At 33.5% G+C, this 19,164-nt stretch overlaps 1 protein-coding gene across 1 annotated transcript; it reads right to left on the bottom strand.

Moving 5' to 3' along the window:
• Window positions 1–59: 59 nt before the first annotated feature.
• LOC150030411 (wall-associated receptor kinase 2-like) lies at window positions 60–803 on the bottom strand (the record flags this gene model as incomplete). The annotated part of the gene is made up of 1 exon (XM_090309751.1): window positions 60–803. A coding segment is annotated over exon 1 (744 nt), but the record flags the coding sequence as incomplete, so codon positions are not given.
• Between the last annotated feature and the right edge of the window lie 18,361 nt (window positions 804–19,164).

Genomic DNA, 19,164 nt, shown 5'->3' with positions numbered 1-19,164 from the left:
CGATATTGAGATCCATCATCAGAGAAGTTACTAATCCTTTGGCTATTTTGTCTACAAACATTCATTGTTTGGTTTCCAATGGCCCAATCAACCACAACCTCAACTTCCTCATCTTCAAATCTCTGAATATATGTTGAGTCAAACTTGAACCTCTCATCTCCAACCACAAAAGCATAACCACATGGATTATACTTGAGGATATTAGTTTCATTAGGCAACAGTTGACCCACAAACAGACTCAAATTCGTTAACCCCTTTGGAATCTCCAACTCACAGCATCCATTCCCAAAGCAAGACCCATCAACTATAGCACTACCATTTGTACATACCGAAATACACCCACTTAGAAATTCACTTCCCTTTAGCATCCCGCTGAATAAACCAAAAGTATTGCAGCCCGTGGCGATGAACTTGTTTTTGCCATCAGCAATCGGCAACGCCGCCGGCACTGAAAGATTGGTTGCGTTGGGGATAAAAGGATCACTTACTTGCACTTGCTCGTAGCAATATCGAACTATGGGCTGCAATATGTGGAGCTCACCGTGGAGTGATATATTGGTAACGCTAATGTCGGTGTCCATTAGAAACGCCTTCGGAGGGCTATTGGTTTTGTTGCATGTAATTAAGAATGTTTGGTTGAGATGACATCCTTGTTTTACTCCGAATGGATAGGGAATTCGTAAGTCGCCACACCATTCGTCACAGCCGGCTAAGGCTTGTGACGATGCTACTACGGCTGTTGATAATATGGCGATCTTTATGATCAACATGAGACCCACAAGCGTCTTCCTCCAACGCTTCATCTTAAATCTGACACAGAACACAACAATTTCAGTGGGGATTATTGGTGTAATTAAGATATTGGATGAGAATTTAAACTATGTTTAAAGAGATGCTGGGATGATGGAAGCTTTTTCAACGTTAGACCTTTCAAGCTTTAATTTTTCTTATTTCAAATTTTCACATTAAGAAAATAACAAGAGGTATTAGCTACTTGTCGAACACCCAAAACATGGAAAAAGAAAAGTTAGGAGAACATCGTTTTCATTTTTTAAATTCAAAATTTTGTAAAAGATATTAAATCTAAAAACAAAAGTCGATCTCATAGTCTTCAAGTTGACGCACAACCAATGGAGAATTTCGCAGGATGAGGACAAGTTGCCATGGCCCAACCGAATATATCTAGTTAAGGAATATCTTTTTTTTTTTTTTTTAATAAGGTTATAATTCAAATATTTCTTCATCCTTCTCTGTGTTTGATTATAAAATTGAAAAATCTTAAATCCCCGATTAATCTAAAAGTTTAAGTTGATGGGTGCCCTTTATTTGTGAGCTTGAAATATGTATAAGAGCGAAACAAATGAAAATCAATATTAAATGGAGAGAGAATAATAATACAGAAGTTTGAACACATGACATCTTGAACTAACCTACTCTAATACCATCTAAAATCATTATTTGACCTATAAGTTTAAGCTCGTGGATGAAAGTAAATTTAAATATAATATATAACACAGAAAAAAATTATCTAACTTCACAATTGCTTCGTACTTTTCGCTGGCCAACGCATGTGAAAGGAAATAATGAGTAAAGACGTGAAGATGAATTTATTGAAAAGTTGTTTAAAAATATCAATAGCATTTGAGAATTTTCAACCACGTAAACAGACAATGATTGGAGAAAAATATCAAGAAAATTTTAAAGTACTAATTTTTAAATTTAATCAAACATTGTAGGTCTCGATTGGTAACTATTTTGTTTTTTTTTTTTTTTGAAAATTAATCGTATTTCCTTTCTATTTCATACAATGATTTGGATCTTCTTAATTAAATGATAGAATTCTTAGCTAAATTCAAAAAACAAAAACAAAAAGATATCGCCTCATTTGATAACTATTTGGTTTTTTGTTTTTGTTTTTGAAAAATTTAGCTTATAACATCCACATTTCTTATAAACAAAAAACAACTTTTTCAAAACATACTTTTTTTTCGTTATTAAAATTTGGCTTGTTGTTTAAATAATTGATGAAAAGTAGATAAAAAAGAAAGAAATTTGATCCCGAAAATAGTATCAAATCAAGAACAAAAAACAAAATGGTTATCAAGCATGTAATAACTATCAAACTTTAATTAATAATCCAGTAACTATCAAATCCTATATTATTTCCCCCGAGTTTTCAAAGATACACTCTTTCCTCATTATTAATATTTTATTTTACGTCCTCTGTAATCATATCCTAATAGTACATCTTGAATTGAGTAATACTCTTCTACTTAACTAAAATTACATTAAAATGTTTGGGAATGAATAAAGAATAATACATAGATGAAAAAATATACGTTGTAAATACTTCATTGTCAAATTTCAAAATGTGAAAATAAAAAGACAGAAGACCAAGTTGGATTTGATAAGGATATGTGACAACAACTAAATGAATCCATAAATTTCTTTAGCGATAATGACATTGAATAATAGTAATTGAACTTAGAGAGACGTGTTTCATGTAATAAGCAATAGAAGATCAATTCAACGATAATGAGGTATTAAAAAAATAATATAAAAGTCTAAAAAACCTTAAATTTAACAAATTATCTAATTAAGGGATATTTGTGAAATTGCCTGAGTTTGTACTTGAGGACATGTTTGATAAATTTGAGTGAAAAAAACAAAATCCATTCCGAACCATATTGGTAAGATGAATTCAACTTTTACAAAATAATACTTAACAAATAAATAAAATATTTTAAGTCAAACTAAAATAAAATTCAGGTAAATAATTTTATTGACGATATTCATGTAAATCAACCTATTCCGAAGAAGTTTCTTCTACTCATTCTGTTTTCCTTTTTTAGGAGTTCATTAAATCTATGTATAAAATATATTAAAAGATCAAATCTGATAAAGGCCGATCTTATTTATTCTTTGTTTTAATGTCGTTGTTGTGCTTCCACATCAAAGTTAGCTATAGTAATTAATTCTTTTTTCTTTACTTTAATGCCTATTGGTGTTCTAAAAGTACGCTTTCGAAGATCGAGAGAGGAAGATGGATTGTGGGTTGACGTATAGTGCGACTTGTCAGATATATAATTAAGCATATATACACTGCTTTAAAACTATGCTATAATGTTGGTTGAAAATATTCATTAGAGGGTACAATGTCGGTCCTTTTTAATGTCGACTTTTGACCGGCATTGAACACCTTTAGTAACATGTTCTTCGATGTTGGTCCACATGATTAATTGAATATTAAAGGAGTTTGTCTGACATTAAATGTCTGTTTTTTGTGGTAGGTAATGTCTGTCGTTGTTTATTAATTGAAAAATAAAAAACTAATTTTATTGCTGCCACACATGCCCAATAATATGAAACTTTTATACACAACAACTCAACTCAGCAAATACAATATTTAACTAATTCACTCTAATAAAAGTAATATGATTATCCATCCTTCTACAAATTACGTTCAATACAAAGGTAAATAAATTTGCTAACTATAATATGTACAATACTTTAAGACCTTGAAACTACTTGAGCCTTAAATCCTAAGGCTCTATTTGTTTCACAAGTCTTCCCATGAGATTTCAAACAGACATTTAATATCTTCGTTTATTTCACAGAAATTCACTTTTTAAAACCCAAGATATTAATTATTCAGGGAATTTTAAAATCCATCTGACATGAGTTCGATAATACCGTGCAAAATGGTGGGATTTTCATGTCTAGGAGATAATAAATAAATTAATATAAATTATTCATTACTATTAATTTTAATTAATTATTAAAACCTAATAAATTTCAACTAATATCTCCACAATTAATATTTTATGTTATCTTAACTATTTAATATAAATTAATTTTAGCAATTTCAATATTCTAATTAATTTAATTTAATTTAATTTGTAATAATTAATTTAAATATAGCAATATTCATTTTTTTATTTTCATTGATTAAATAGTTAATTAATATCAATGTTCACATGAGATTTCAAGAGAAATTTATTTCGTGGAACTTGAACTTTGTATTTGTATTAATTTTGTGAAAAAGTGAGTACAATCTCTAATACACAGTATTTTGATGCTTTCAAAATAAACTATAAACTTTAAGTTAGTTGATCTTTTTGAACGATCGACCTTTGGGCTTGTTGATCTTCTTGGGTGATCGGTTTTTGGGCTTGTTGATCTTCTTGGATGATCGGTCTTTGGGCTTGATGATCTTCTAGGATGATCGACCTTTAGGCTTGTTGATCTTCTTGGAGGATCGGTCTTTGGACTTGTTCATTTTCTTGGATGATCAGCCTTTGGGCTTGTTGATCTTCTTGGATAATCAGCCTTTGGGCTTGTTGACCTTTTTAGAGGATTAGTGTTCGCACGAGGCTTCCGGAGAAACTTGTTTCGTGGAGTTGAACTTGATTTGGTGTTGATGTTGAGGTTGATTTGATGCAATGTGGCTCAATCTCTAGTACTTGATCCTCTGATTCTCTCTCGTTTAGGTGGATGCGCTTGACTTAAAGAAGGAAAGCACCGAACGTTCTTGTAAAAGTCTTGGAAGAGTGTTTGTGTCTTCAAGGGTCTTCTGTCTTCTAGGAGTGCAACTTCAGGAGTCTTGAGAGTCTTCTGCTTGTTGATGAATTCTCTCTGGGCTCTCTGAATGTAGAATTACTTATATCTTCAAAAGGACTTCAGTTTTCAAGCATGGTCAGAATGCTTGTATCTTCAAAGAACTTCAGTCTTCAGGATACTTGCATCTTCAAAGGACTCCAGTCTTCAAAATGCTTATATCTTCGAATCAATCTTTAGACGTGGTCAGCTTCAGGAGTGAAGGAGTCTTCTGACTGTAGAGAATTCCCTATAAGCTCTCTAGAGTATAGAATTGCTGACTTCCACAAATGAGGAGAACTCCTCTATTTATAGAGTTCTTTGTTGGAATTCATGGACTTGGGCTTGGTCGGTCTATGGGCCTGACTAATTGGATTTGGGCCTTATTTGACATTTTGGTCAAATTAAGCTTATTTATGGGCTAAATTGGACTTTTAGCCCAAATAATAATATCAAATTGGACCGAAGTAATTTTATTCAATCCAACGGTTACGAAGGAAACATGTGGCATCGTTGGACTTCGCCAATTTATGTCTTCAACTTCAATTTGGGACAAATGTCAACTTCTAATTAGTCTCGAATTCAATTATTTGGAATTTCGTCCTTAATTTAGTAAATGACGTGATAATTTGCGATCGGTCCAAAATTTCTCATTCAACAAATGCCCCTTTTTGAGATTTATGCACGTATATGGGTGGATGAATCTCGAAAAAAATGTAATTTGAAATCAAAGTATGATTTTGACTCCCTTAATTTTGATTTGAAATTTGTTGCTTGACACACTTTCACCAAGTAAACAAAAGATTTTCATTTGGCATCTTCTCATCGATATTATTGAGATCAACAATAATCTTTTGGAATTCATTCAAGTTATCTTCCAGACCTTTACTATGGTTCATCTTATATATATTATATATATAATCTTAGTCCTTGATTTTCTTGCTCCCAAGTGAACTTTAATTTGAACTAAAGTAGAATTTATGTTCCACTTTAATTTCAAATTTAATTTAATATTCCAAATTCCAACAATCTTTTTTTTTTTTTTTTAGATTTCACTTGAATTTGAAGTAGAATTTGTCATCTTATCTTTCCTTCAATTTTGATTTGGTGGATGCTTGGAGTGTGCCTATATTTTGATTTGAGACAACACTTAGATTATGCCAAGGTCTTGACATTAGGATAAAATTTTGTTGGTACCCAAATCTTGGCTTGAATTTGGAATAGAATTTGAGGTGAAATTGAATCTCAATCAATTTTGGTTTGAGATAAAAATTTGGGATATACCCAAGTTTTAATTCTAAAGGAATTTTATATTACTCTAAATTTAGATGAGGTTGAGATAAAAATTTAGAAGTTGCCCAAATTCAAATTTTACATCAACTTGAAGTTTTATCTTTAATTTAATTTGGCTTTGATGATAGAAGACTAAATTCGGATAGAATTCCGAATCTTGACTTGAATTTGGAATATAATTTTAATTTTTTTCCAATTTTGATTTTGCATAAAATTTGGAGTATGCCAAATTTTGACTTGAAAAAATTTGAATTATAAATATAACTTGTATTCAATCCAAAAATTTGGTTTGGATTTGGATTAACTCCTATCTTTATAAAAAAAAAAAAATGGATTTGGATTAACTCCTATCTTTATAAAAAAAAAAAAAAAAAAAGGTTGGAATATACTTCACAATTCCCAACTTTAAATTTATTTAGCCAATTGGCCTTGAAGCTAAATAATTCTGGACTTGGCTTTTACTTTTGCCTGCAATGATCCCACTTTTTTTTTTTTTTAGTTTCAAATTTATCTAAAACCGAAACTTTGTGAAACTTGGCCTGACTTTAACTTCTTCAAGATTTTATGGAAGATTAAACCCCAATATTAGTTAGGATTTTGTGGAAGGTTAAACCCTAATATTAGTTAGGATTTTATGGAAGGTTAAACCCCAATATTAGTAAGGAATTTTTTTATGATAATTTCTCTAAATCACACTTCTCCTCCTGTAAATTAGGATGGAACTAACCCATTAGAAATCAAGCTTGGCTCTTTAAGCTTTTAATTGCTTTGTTCTTCTTCTTTTCTTTTTTTTTTTTTTTTTTCTATTTTATGGTTAAAAGGGAAAACCCACAATCGTTGGTGTTGAGCGTTGCCATGAATGGCTTCTGCTGCTGCCATAACTTTGTTTAATGCCTCTTTTTTTCTCCATTTTCACAGCACCCAATCGGGGCTTCCTTTTGTGTTTTTGCGCTGGACATTGAGGTCATCATCACATAAGCCTCATCGGAATTGACTTTTCATTCAACATTTTTTTACTATCATGATCCGCAACTCCATGTGGACTCAACATTTCCGACAATCTCATCATAATGGTGGGACATTGATCGGCGGCGAGCAATGCATCGAGAGAGTTGAGAAAGATGAGAGAGAGAGAAAATGAGGGTGAGTGGTGGTACTATGAAGAAAAAAAAAAGTGGAATTTAGGATCTAACTTTTCTTTTCAAAGTTTATTATTCTTGTTGTTTTTTTTTCTGATATTTTTTCAGCCATTTTCCTTTTGTTTTTTTAATTTCTTTTCTTCTCTTTTCTTCTTCTCTGGTCCAAAATTTCTTCTCTTCCTTTTTTTTCTTTTTTTTTTCGATTCTTTTTTCTTTCTTTTTCTTTTTTTTTTCAAAGTTTTTTTTTTTGCTTTCTGTTTTTCGATTGTTTTTTTCTTTCATTCTTTCTTTCTTTCTTTTTTTGTTTTCTTTTCCCTTTTTTTTCAAAGTTTTTTTTTTTTTTTGCTTTCTTTTTCTCTTCTGTTTGCTTTTTTTTTCACACTTTTCTTTTTTCCCACATGTTTTTTTTTCAGAAGTTTCTTTGTTTTTTTTTGCTCTTTATTATTATTATTATTATTATTATTATTATTATACTAACTTATCCCCCTACTATTTTTTTGTAGGAGTTACAGTGCAACCAAAAGAGCACAACAAAAAAAAAAAAAAATTTAATCTCATCGACCCGTCTTTGGTGCGACTTTGGCATGGACTATCTATTGTATCCCTATTTTTACTTCCTGACCGTCATGCGAAAACTTGCAAAGGTGCAGCGCCATTCGTGCATCTTGATCGTCATGTGATGGGCCCCGCAAAGGCTTATAACTCTCACATTCAATCATCCTAGGTGGATTATGAAAAGGTCTACCTTGTAGCACCCTTCGTATATCCTGATCGTCATGGGAAGGGCCCATTCAAATCTTGAAGATGAGAAGAATATGCCATCAAGTTTTTGAGCGGAGTCAGGTTGGCTAGAGGTGATCTCGCGTACAAGACAGAGCCAGACGGACTAGAGTTGTCCTCGCATATGAGGTAGAGCTAGACAAACTAAACTTGATCTCGCATATGAGGTGGAACCACACTCACATTTTTGGAGAGGAAGTGAAGCTACACCAATTTTGGAGAAGAGGTGAAGTTGTACCAATATTTTGGAGAGGAAACGAAACCGCTCCACGACTTTGAAGATGGAGTGAAGTCGCGTCATCAGTTTGGAGATGAAGTGAAACTGCGCCATCAGTTCGGAGATGAAACGAAACCGCACCACGACTTTGGAGATGAAGCGAAATCGCGCCATTAGTTTGGAGATGAAGCGAACCACGCCAGACTTTGGAGATGAAGCGAACCACGCCAGACTTTGGAGATGAAGCGAACCACGCCAGACTTTGGAGATGAAGCGAACCACGCCAGACTTTGGAGATAAAGTGAAACTGCACCAACAATTTGGAGATGAAGCGAAACCACGCTATCAATTTGGAGATGAAATGAAGCCACGCCACGACTTTGAAGATGAAGTGAAGTCATGTCATCAGTTTGGAGATGAAGCGAACCACACCAGATTTTGGAGATGAAGCGAAGCTGCATCATGATTTTGTAGACCGAGTCATTAAAGATGGAGCCGAGCCATGTACACCGACCTTGACCTTGAAGATGGAGCGGAGTAATGTACACCGACCTGTAACTTAAAGATGGAAGTGGGGCCATGCACGCCAATCTTGAACTTAAAGATGGAGAGGCATCAACGGAGCCTTTGAACTTTCCAATCCTCTACACTTTAGCTTGAAGTATCAGCGAATCCTTCGCATTTAAGTTTGAAATATCGGCGAATCTTCTGTATTTGAGTTTGATGAAGCATCAATAAAGCTTTGGCAGTAGGCTTGACTTTGTGACTTTGAGCATGAAGATAACATCGCAAAACCTCCAGACTTGAGCATGAAGATGAAGCATCGATGAAGCCTCTTAACTTGAAGATTGAGAAGCATCGATGAAGCTCTGAACTTAAAGATGGAGAAGCATCAATGAAGCTCTGAACTTAAAGATGGAGGAGCATCTAAGTTTAATTTTAAAGAGGAAGCGAAGTGCATTCCAAATGTATGCCCTTTATTTACTGTGTTGGCTCCTTACGAGGGATGAACATCTTCAATTCATTATGTTGCCCCCAATAGGGATGAACATCTTCAATCTGAAGTGCCATTCTTTAACGAGGATGATCAACATCAATCTTGTAGTATTATACTTAGGTGGTTATGGTACCTTTTCTGATGGACTAAACTTAAATTTATTTAAGTTCCTTTCGTACCTTTAAAGAAAGGGATCAAATCATGACGTAGTTCAATTTTTTTTTTTCACTGGACTGAACTTGAAGTTTCTTTCAAGCTGCTTACATACCCTTCTTAATGGTAGGGATCAAGTCATAATGTAGTTCGAATTTTTTTTTTTATGCGGAACTAAACTTAAATTTCTTTAAGTTGCCTACGTACCCTTTATAATGAAAGGGATCAAGTCATAACGTAGTTCGTACAATTTTTTTTTTTTTTTGGGCCGTTCACATTTTAAGCTCATGTGGGTTAGGAGCATCATACAGTTTAGGCTCTTGCGATGAGGAGCTTCTTCATTTAAACTTCAGAAGCTCTTATTTCATCATGGTTTTGATTATCCTCTTTATTTGTAGGATTCGTCAATATGATGAGTTTTGGCTTCACTATCAAGAAACCTTATGTACTTATGTCAACAGAAAATTTCCTCTTCATGCATGAAGGGACATGACCGTAAATCTTTTCGTCGTTGTTTTCTTCATGGAATGACGTTGGCTTTAAGATTTTCATCCTTCCTTTATGTTGATCGCTTGTTGTCTTGAGACGATCAAAAGCAGATGCTAGAGGTTGATATTTCTTTAATGTGGATATACTTAGACTTTTGAAGGCTGAAGTTCGAGCAGAAGTAGTCATTGGACATTGGTCTTCTTCTACCGTGGCCATACTCAATCTTTGAAAAACTAAAGATTGAGCACTTGAAGGCTTAATATGATCGAAGACATAAGTTCTTTGCTTCATTTCTTCTGAGTCTTTGACTTCTTCAGCAGTCACATGATTGTTGTCGACTTCCACTATGCTGACAGTGTGACATGCAATAACTTCTGATATTTTCTTTTGATGATTATTGAGAAAGCTTCTTGGGAGAAATTCTGCCGAATTTGCCAGCCGTCAGAATTGAGGGAAGTCTTTGTCTTCTTTCTTAGCAGGCTTAGGCTTCCGTGTCATCTTTTTGCCTTTCTCTTTATGAGTCTTGTTTTTTCTTCTATAGCATCGATAGGAATGCGACTCTTTTTGGGTGGAGTTTAGTTGTTTTCTCTTTCGATGAGTCACTACTATCCACCCTTCGTTTTCATCTTCAACAAGCTCATCTTTCTTTTCGGAATTTGTTGTTTGAATCTCTTGTTAGAACCAAACAACTATAGGCTTGAATTCTCCAAACTGGATCGGACTTTGTCTTTGAGCATGGGACACAGACAGTATTGGAATATTTGAAGTCATCGATATTGGAGCGTGATTTGTCTGAGCTACTTCATCCAAATCTAGCTCAATCTTCTTTTCACGAGCCAACTTCATAATTCGTTCCTTCAACATGAAGCACATTTCAACTGGGTGACTAATGACCTAATGATACTTGCAGTAGTTAGGATCATCTATTTTTCCTTCTTGTTCCGGCCGCTTGCATTCCGGTAGCTGAATAAGTTGCTTCTCTAGTAGTTGCTCCAACATATCTGCCACATCAGAGTCAGGGAATGGATAAACCTTCTCTTGTCGTTTTTTAAGAGTTGGCCGACGCTTCTTGCCCTCATTGTGCCTTCTTTCAAATTTTGTTTGTTTTGCTTTGGAGGAAAATTTCAGTGGGGTCACATGAACGACCATAGATTCTTTTGTGGCACTACCCACGATCTTTTTCATTACTCTTGGCATCATTTTTTTATTTTCTCCCTTCAGAGACTAGGAAATCTTTAGTTCCCCTATTAGCAATGCTTAGCTCCATATCATGAGCGCGTGTTGCCAGCTTCTCAAACGTACACATCTCCACTGCAGATAATTCAGTAAGTCTATCTTTGCAATCTAGACTTAAAGCTCTCAATCGGTTGATGTAATCGATGACTGTTTCTCCCTTCCACTGTTTGGTGTTTGTCAGCTCCATCATGCTAATAATACGCCTTGTACTGTAGAAGCGGTTCAGGAACTCCCTTTTTAGTTGTTCCTAACTGTCAATCACTTCTGGCTCCAAATTAGTATATCAATCGAAAGCATTTCCTTTCAAGGTTCGGACGAATTGATTGATTAGTTGGTGTCCTCTAGTTTCTGCATTTTCACAGGTTTCAATGAAGTGTGCAACATGTTGTTTTGGATTACTCTTTTCATCGAACTGCTGGAACTTTAGAGGTTGATACCGAGCTGGCATTCTGAGGTTGTCGATTTTCTTGGTGTATGGCTTGGAGTACATAAATGAGCTTTGCAACGGTCCTTCGTATTGAGCTCTTATGGAGTTTGTGATCATATCCTGGAGCTGTTGAACTGACAAGAAGGCAACAAAGGTGGATTGTGGTGGCTGACTTTCCTGCAAGACAGTCTTTTCTTTGTCATTGGCTTTTGTAGTTGGGGATTGACTGGATTTACCAGTATCTAAAGCCTATATCTGATCTCTTAAAGTAGCAATTTCATGATCTCGCTTCTTTATAGACTTCATTAGGAAATTTATCTTTACCTCCATCTCTGCCATGGTCGACTCAGTCATTACGTTAGTCATCATGACAGACACTATATCAAAATGTGATTTTTTCTCTGATAGATCAGTAATAGAAGCATAGTTTTCAAACAAGGGATTTTCTCTGATGACGATCCTGTCTTTAGGAAATTCCATCAGCTGGCCTCAGATTTCCTTCGTGATGACAGAGCTTATGTAAGTGTTGCTTGCGACGGTAGCTTTGGATACAACTTTCTTTGGTGCCATTTGTAGATTTGTTGACTCGGATGATGAGAGAGAGATGAGAGGTAAAAAGGTCCCAACGGGCGTGCCAATTTGTTCGCACGAGATTTTAAGAGAAATTTATTTCGTGGAACTTGAACTTTGTATTTGTATTAATTTTGTGGAAAGTGAGTACAATCTCTAATAATATTTTGATGGTTTCAAAATAAACTATAAACTTTAAGCTAGTTGATCTTTTTGAACGATCGGCCTTTGGGCTTGTTGATCTTCTTGGGTGATTGGCCTTTGGGCTTGTTGATCTTCTTGGGTGATCGTCCTTTGGGCTTGTTGATCTTCTTGGATGATCGACCTTTGGGCTTGATGATCTTCTTGGATGATCGACCTTTAGGCTTGTTGATCTTCTTGGAGGATCGGTCTTTGGACTTGTTGATTTTCTTGGATGATCGGCCTTTGGGCTTGTTGATCTTCTTGGATGATCGGCCTTAGGGCTTGTTGATCTTCTTGGAGGATTAGTGTTCGCACGAGGCTTCCGGAGAACTTGTTTCGTGGAGTTGAACTTGATTTGGTATTGATGTTGAGGTTAATTTGATGCGATGTGATTCGATCTCTGGTACTTGATCCTCTGATTCTCTCTCGGTTGGGTGGATGCGCTTGATTTGAAGAAGGAAAGCACCGAACGTTCTTGTAGAAGTCTTGGAAGAGTGTTTGTGTCTTCAAGGGTCTTCTGTCTTCTAGGAGTGCAGCTTCAAAAGTCTTGAGAGTCTTCTGCTTATTAATAAATTCTCTCTAGGCTCTCTGAATGTAGAATTACTTGTATCTTCAAAAGGACTTCAATCTTCAAGCATGGTCAGAATGCTTTCTCCAAAGAACTTCAGTCTTCAGGATACTTGCATCTTCAAAGGACTTCAATCTTCAGAATGCTTGTATCTTCGAAGGACTTCAGTTTTCAGACGTGGTCAGCTTCAAGAGTGAAGGAGTCTTCTGACTGTAGAGAATTCCCTATAAGCTCTCTGGAGTATAGAATTGCTGACCTCCACAAATGAGGAGAACTCCTCTATTTATAGAGTTTTCTACTAGAATTCATGGGCTTGGTTTTGGTCGGTTCATGGGCCTGACTAATTGGATTTGGGCCTTATTTGACATTTTGGTCAAATTAAGCTTATTTATGGGCTAAATTGGACTTTTAGCCCAAATAATAATATCAAATTGGACCGAAGTAATTTTATTCAATCCAACGGTTACGAAGGAAATATGTGGCATCATCGGACTTCGCCAATTTATGTCTTCAACTTCAATTTAGGACAAATGTCAACTTCTAATTAGTCTCGAATTCAATTATTTGGAATTTCGTCCTTAATTTAGTAAATGACGTGACAATTTACGATCGGTCCAAAATTTCTCATTCAACAATAAATTAAATAATGCTAAATTAATTAATGACTACATCAACTGGTCTTTTGCATTTAATTAAGTAATTATTTAATGGTAAATTTAACATATCTATTTAACTTCCATACATTAATTATCGGAAATTTATACTTGATAATACAATTTTGGAAACTATTTGAAAATATAGTACAACTTTAAAATATTTGTAAATATGATAGACATTAACTGACCAACCTGTAATGTTTTTTGAAAATTCCAATCCTGCCCTCATTTGCAACTATTTCCATCTTATTCAATTTATTTTTTTCCCTTTTTTTTCTCCCTGCATATGTGGCTCCCTTTTCTTTCATTTCTTTTTTTTTTTTTTTAATTCTATTCTATTTTTTTTCTTTCTTCTTTTTTCTCTACGGTTTAGCTTTCTTTTTCTTCTACGGTTTAGCTTTCTTCTTTCTTCTTTGTTTTTTTTTTTCTACAGTTTAGCTTTTTTTTAATTGCTACGTTGTACCATTCTTCAAGCCCATTGATTGCTACATTCTCTTAAGCCTCTTGATTCAAAATATCTACACAAGCCACTCATATTTATTGATCAACAAGGAGAATTGTTGATCTTAAGATGTAATTGTTGATTTTAATGAATTTATTTAGTGACTTTATTTCATTGATTGATGCTTTCTATTTCTTCTACTAGTGTTTCCCATTTATCATTCTTTGTTAAACTTAGGGCTTATTCAATCACTGATAATGGGTATCGTTGATAAAAAAATGTAAGTGATAGCCGTTGTGACTATCACTGATAGCCACTATTTGTGATAGATTTAGCGATAGATCGGAGGTGGAGTTGTCGATGGAGGAATTTATCGGTGTTTTGGGATAGCAACTGATAGCACATTTCTTAAATTTAAAGCTATCATTGAAAGTAGCTATTAGTGATATTCATTGGTAGCAGTATCACTGATAGCAGTTATCAGTGATAGTAACAAATAACACATTTCTCAAATTGAAAGATATCAATGATAGCAATTGATAGCACATTTCTTAAATTGAAAGTTATCAGTGATAACAACTGATATCACATATCTCAAAATGAAAGTTATCACTGATAGCCATTGATAGCAACTATCAATGACAGCATCACTGATAGTAGCTATCAGTGGTAGCAACTGGTAGTACATTTATCAAATTGAAAACTATCATTGATAGCAACTATTAGTGATAGCTTTCAATTTGAGAAAAACAGGAAGTAGCGCGCAAAATGGTGGTTGGGCATGACTTTTTTGGTCTTTTACCATTTTTGTTCTATGTATGCAATAATTTTATCATTGTACTACACATTCTATTATTTTGGGCTCGAATTCCATTTATGGAGTTAATTCCACAAATAATATAGTTTTTAAAAAAATGACAAAAAGAGTGTAGTGTGAATTTTTTTTCCTAAAAATTATGTGGTAATTGAAATAAATGTTAATAGCCAATTATAGAAATCTATCATTGATAGCCAACTTAGTGAATTTAATTAATAAAGTTGAATCTTGAACTAAAATGTAAGTGGAATGCCTAGAAGTTATCACTAATAGAATGTTTATCAATGATAAAAGCTATCATCGAAAAGAAAAGGGACATATAAATGTTTGGGAAGGACAAGAAAGGGATAAAAAGGTTTTCAATGGCTATAATTGATAGAAGTTGCTGCTGATAGCATGTTACCGCTAATACTAATAGTATGTTATTGATGATAGAAGCTACCCGATAGCACGTTATCGGTGATAAAAGCTACCACTGATAGCACGTTATCGATGATAGAGACCTATCATTGATAGCATGATATCAGAGAGATCATTGATAACATCTTATCGGTGATGTTATCAGTGAAAGAAGTTATCACTGATACCCACAATATGAGTGATGTTAGTGATATCGATGATAAAACTTTGGTAATATCTGTATATCGAGTTTCTTTCAGAGGTGATAACCAGTTATAGAAGTCTATCATTGATAGTCTTAAGTGTTAATATTTCAAGGTTGATTCTAAATGACGAAAGTCTATCATAGCTGCTACCTGTGATAACCCTGATAAAAGATTATTAGTGATAAATACTATGGTAATCAAAGTTGGTCTTCTTTCAAAGTTGATCACTATTTATAAATTTATCATTGATAGCCACTGATGACCTTTAGTAGTAATATTTCAACGTTGATTCCAATTGATGAAAGTGAATCAATGATAGCTAATAACAATTGATAGCAAATTAAAAGTTAATATTTCAAGATTATATTAATTTTTCTAAAATTAAAAGCTATCGCTGGTAACAACTATCATCAATAGCAATTGATAGAAGCTATCAGTGATAGCAGCTGATAGCAACTATCAGTGGTCATCCACTGATAGCTGCTATCAATGATAGCTTTTTTAATTTGAGAAAACCGGGAAGAAGGGAACAAAATGGTGGCTAGGCATGAGTTTTTTAGTCTTTTACCATTTTTTGATCTATATATGCAATTATTTTATCCTTGTATTACATATTCTATTATTTTGGACTTGAATTCTATTTATGCAACTAACCCTTAATTATCCTCCATATCCAAACATAGCAACATTTAAAAGTCAAACATTCAAATCTCAGATATTTAATATTTTTATCCATGAAATAATATCTGCAATTCAAATGGCCGTAAGTGAAGTCGTCATATCCAATTTCATTAGACCTAGCTTTGTTCTTATGAAATTGCCAACTGGCACTCAAGATCAACATACATCCATTTCAATAGAAAATCTAAAAATAAATTAATCATACCTATAAAATAAGTTTAATACAAAATTCATCATCTCTGTACTGACCATAAATTCAAATAAAAATCAGAGGTTGACCAGTTCTAAAACATTCTTCTCTACATTTCGTTTCAACAGACAACAACAACATCCTTTGAGGTTAGCTTCAAAAATAACATTAATGATTGGTGGGACTCCACTAGTCAAATGGGTCATCCTGGGTATTCCTTCATACGCATACTTAAACAATTATCACAGACTATATGCACTTAGTAACACAGGCAGAAAAGAGTGTCAGACGAGGAAAACAAGTCTTGGGCAAAAGAGATTGAAAGAATTAACTTGCTTGAAGGCTGACAATATCTCTGAAAGTGACGGTAATCGTCGAACCGACTTGAAAAGTTCATTTGAGCGTGGAGGCAACCTGAGAAGCTCCGTATTGGGCTTAGAGATATAAGAATTCGTGGCTTCACGAAGGCGATGATCAAAACTCTGCCTTCTTCGACAAAGTATGTACGGTAAGACAACGTAGACGTTTGATCTCTGAAATTCTGGATGACAATGGCTGCAACTGTAACACTAATGACTCTATTGAAAGGGTTATTATTAAACACTTCAATATCATATATGTTGATAATGGCAGAGAGTTATGGTCCATAGAGCATCTCGATTGAAAGCGCATTACAAGGTATCAACAAGATTTGCTTTGTGCTTCATTCACGGAAACTGAGATCAATACAGTTATTCGTTCTTTTAGCAGCAATAAGGCCCCTAGACCTGATGGCTACACTATGGAATTCTTTAAAAAAATCTTGGAACACTTTTAAGCCTTCTATATTGGAATTGTTCCATGATATTTTTAGAAATATTGTGGTGAGAAACAACGTCAATGAAACCTACCTTGCTCTTATTGGAAAAAAGGAGAAGTGTTGTAAAGCCACTGAGCCACTGATTACAGACCTATAAGCCTCACCACCTCTGTATATAAAATAATAGCAAAAACCCTTGCGGAGAGGTTGAAGGTAACTCTCCCCTCTAAAATCTCTGAAAATGCGTTTGTCAAAGGGAGACAGATCACCTATGCTATGTTAATGGCTAACGAGGCTGTTGACTACTGGCGTATTGAAAGGTTTTGTGAATAAATTCCGTGTGGAAAAAGCTTTTGACAAGATTGTAGTCATCTATTTTTGTATCGGCCTTATTTAAAATAAATTTAATTTTTTTTAATTTTGTTAATTTTAATTGGATGATTTTTCACATTTCGTAAAAAAAAAAAAAAAAAAAAAAAAAAAACTTACTTCCTAATGCATTTGCTTTAGATCTATAGTCGTGGCTGGTTTTATTTTATTTTATTTTCATCGTCTTCCCCTTCTATGTTCTTTCTCTATTTTATTTTATTTTATTTTATTTTTTTGTAAATAAAGTATTAAGTAAAATGTGAGGTATAAAAGAAATGAAGAGTTAAAAGAAAAGGAGAGTAACTAACCTTGGTGGTAGAAGTGGACTTTTTCTTTGTGTTCTAAAATAAATCTATTTTGTTAAAATATAGAAAAAAGAAAAAATTTGTGAAGAGGATTTGAAGAAGAAAAGAGAGAAAATAGATTGGAGGTGTGGGAAAAATTAATTTGAAAGAGTAGAAGAAGAAAAAAAATGAAGGATGTGAATTTTAAAAAGAATTAAAGTAAATATAATTATTAGTTTTAAATTACTATTATTTTAATAAAATGGAAAATGATGTGATGTGCGGGTCAATGACATCCATTACAAATTTACACCAACTTTTTCTTACCTTTTGTTTATTATTATTATTATTATTATATTAATGTTTGTGGGTTTGAAATGGGAGGCAATTTCGCCGCCCATTTTTAACACTTCTTTAATTTTTATATTGTCATCACTACTTAATCTAAAACATTTTTTTATGTACATGTTATTATATTTAATCTGAATTTCTATTTGGTTTTATTTCATTATTTTATGTCATCTTTCTTTATTTTTGCTCATTAATCTTTTTTACATGTTGTATTTAATCACTTTATTGGTTAAACTTTTTATTATGCTCCGATTTTAAGGGATGAAATCAAAGCACAACAAATAGAATATGTTGTACAAGGATAAAATAATTGCATATTTAGAATAAAAAATGGTAAAAAAACTAAAAAAACCCATATCCAACTACCATTTGGCACGTTTATTCCTAATTTTCTCAAATTAAAAGTTATCACTGATAGCTGAGAGCTGTCATTAGTTGTTATGGCGGATAACTGCTATTTGTGGCAACCATTGATAGTTGCTTCTAAACCAAAGAGGGAGAAGTAATGAAAAAGGGAAAGAAAAGGGAAAGAAAAAGGATATGCAACGCAGACCAAACTAGTCTACATAGCAAGTTCCAACATCGATTGGATTTGTTGAATGTTTTGAATTGTTAGTGGTCCCTTACAGGACACTAAGGGAGAAATCTGGGTATACGCTTGAAAATGTGTTTTATGTTGCATCTGGTACATCTGTTATCTGTGAGAGAATTCAAGTCAACATGAAAATTTGTTAGAATGTCATGAATCTTAATCATAGTTGGTTTAGGAGATGTTTAATTATTTATTCAATTTTTTTTCTTTTCCACCTTGGATTTAGAGAAATGCATTATATAGACACTTTAACTCTTGAAGCATCATTTGTTCTGGATTTTCTACAATATTTTCTAAAAAAAAATTGTTCTTCCTCTATGCTATGGACGTAGTTAATACATCGTTAGTGAACTACAAAAATTCGTGTGTCGATCTTCTCTTTTTTTTTTTTTTTTTTGTATTCTTTAGGTGTCAAATTCATAATAGACAAAAATGAAAAGCTTAAAACATATAACAAGAGCATTGACTTGATTGATTAACAAACAGCAATAATCAAGGTTCACAATAATGAGGCGCACACACACATTTTTAATCTGATTATATTGGGAAAAAAATAAACAAATTATTAAAAACCAAATCTAAAATCTAATTACGTTATTGTCAAATGCATTTCGTATTGTTTTTCTAGATTCTAAAACATGTTTAAGCGATTAACAAATGCATAATAGTACACATCATTTTTTACTAAACATTTATGTTATACTTAAGGAAACATATAAACAAAATAAAA

The sequence above is a fragment of the Benincasa hispida genome, unplaced genomic scaffold (genome assembly GCF_027475165.1).
Source record: "Benincasa hispida cultivar pf3 unplaced genomic scaffold, pf3_genome.v1.1 HicScf229, whole genome shotgun sequence".
Taxonomy (NCBI): Eukaryota; Viridiplantae; Streptophyta; class Magnoliopsida; order Cucurbitales; family Cucurbitaceae; genus Benincasa; species Benincasa hispida.
Note: the sequence above shows the minus strand (reverse complement) of the source record. Positions and strands in the feature narration are given on the sequence as shown.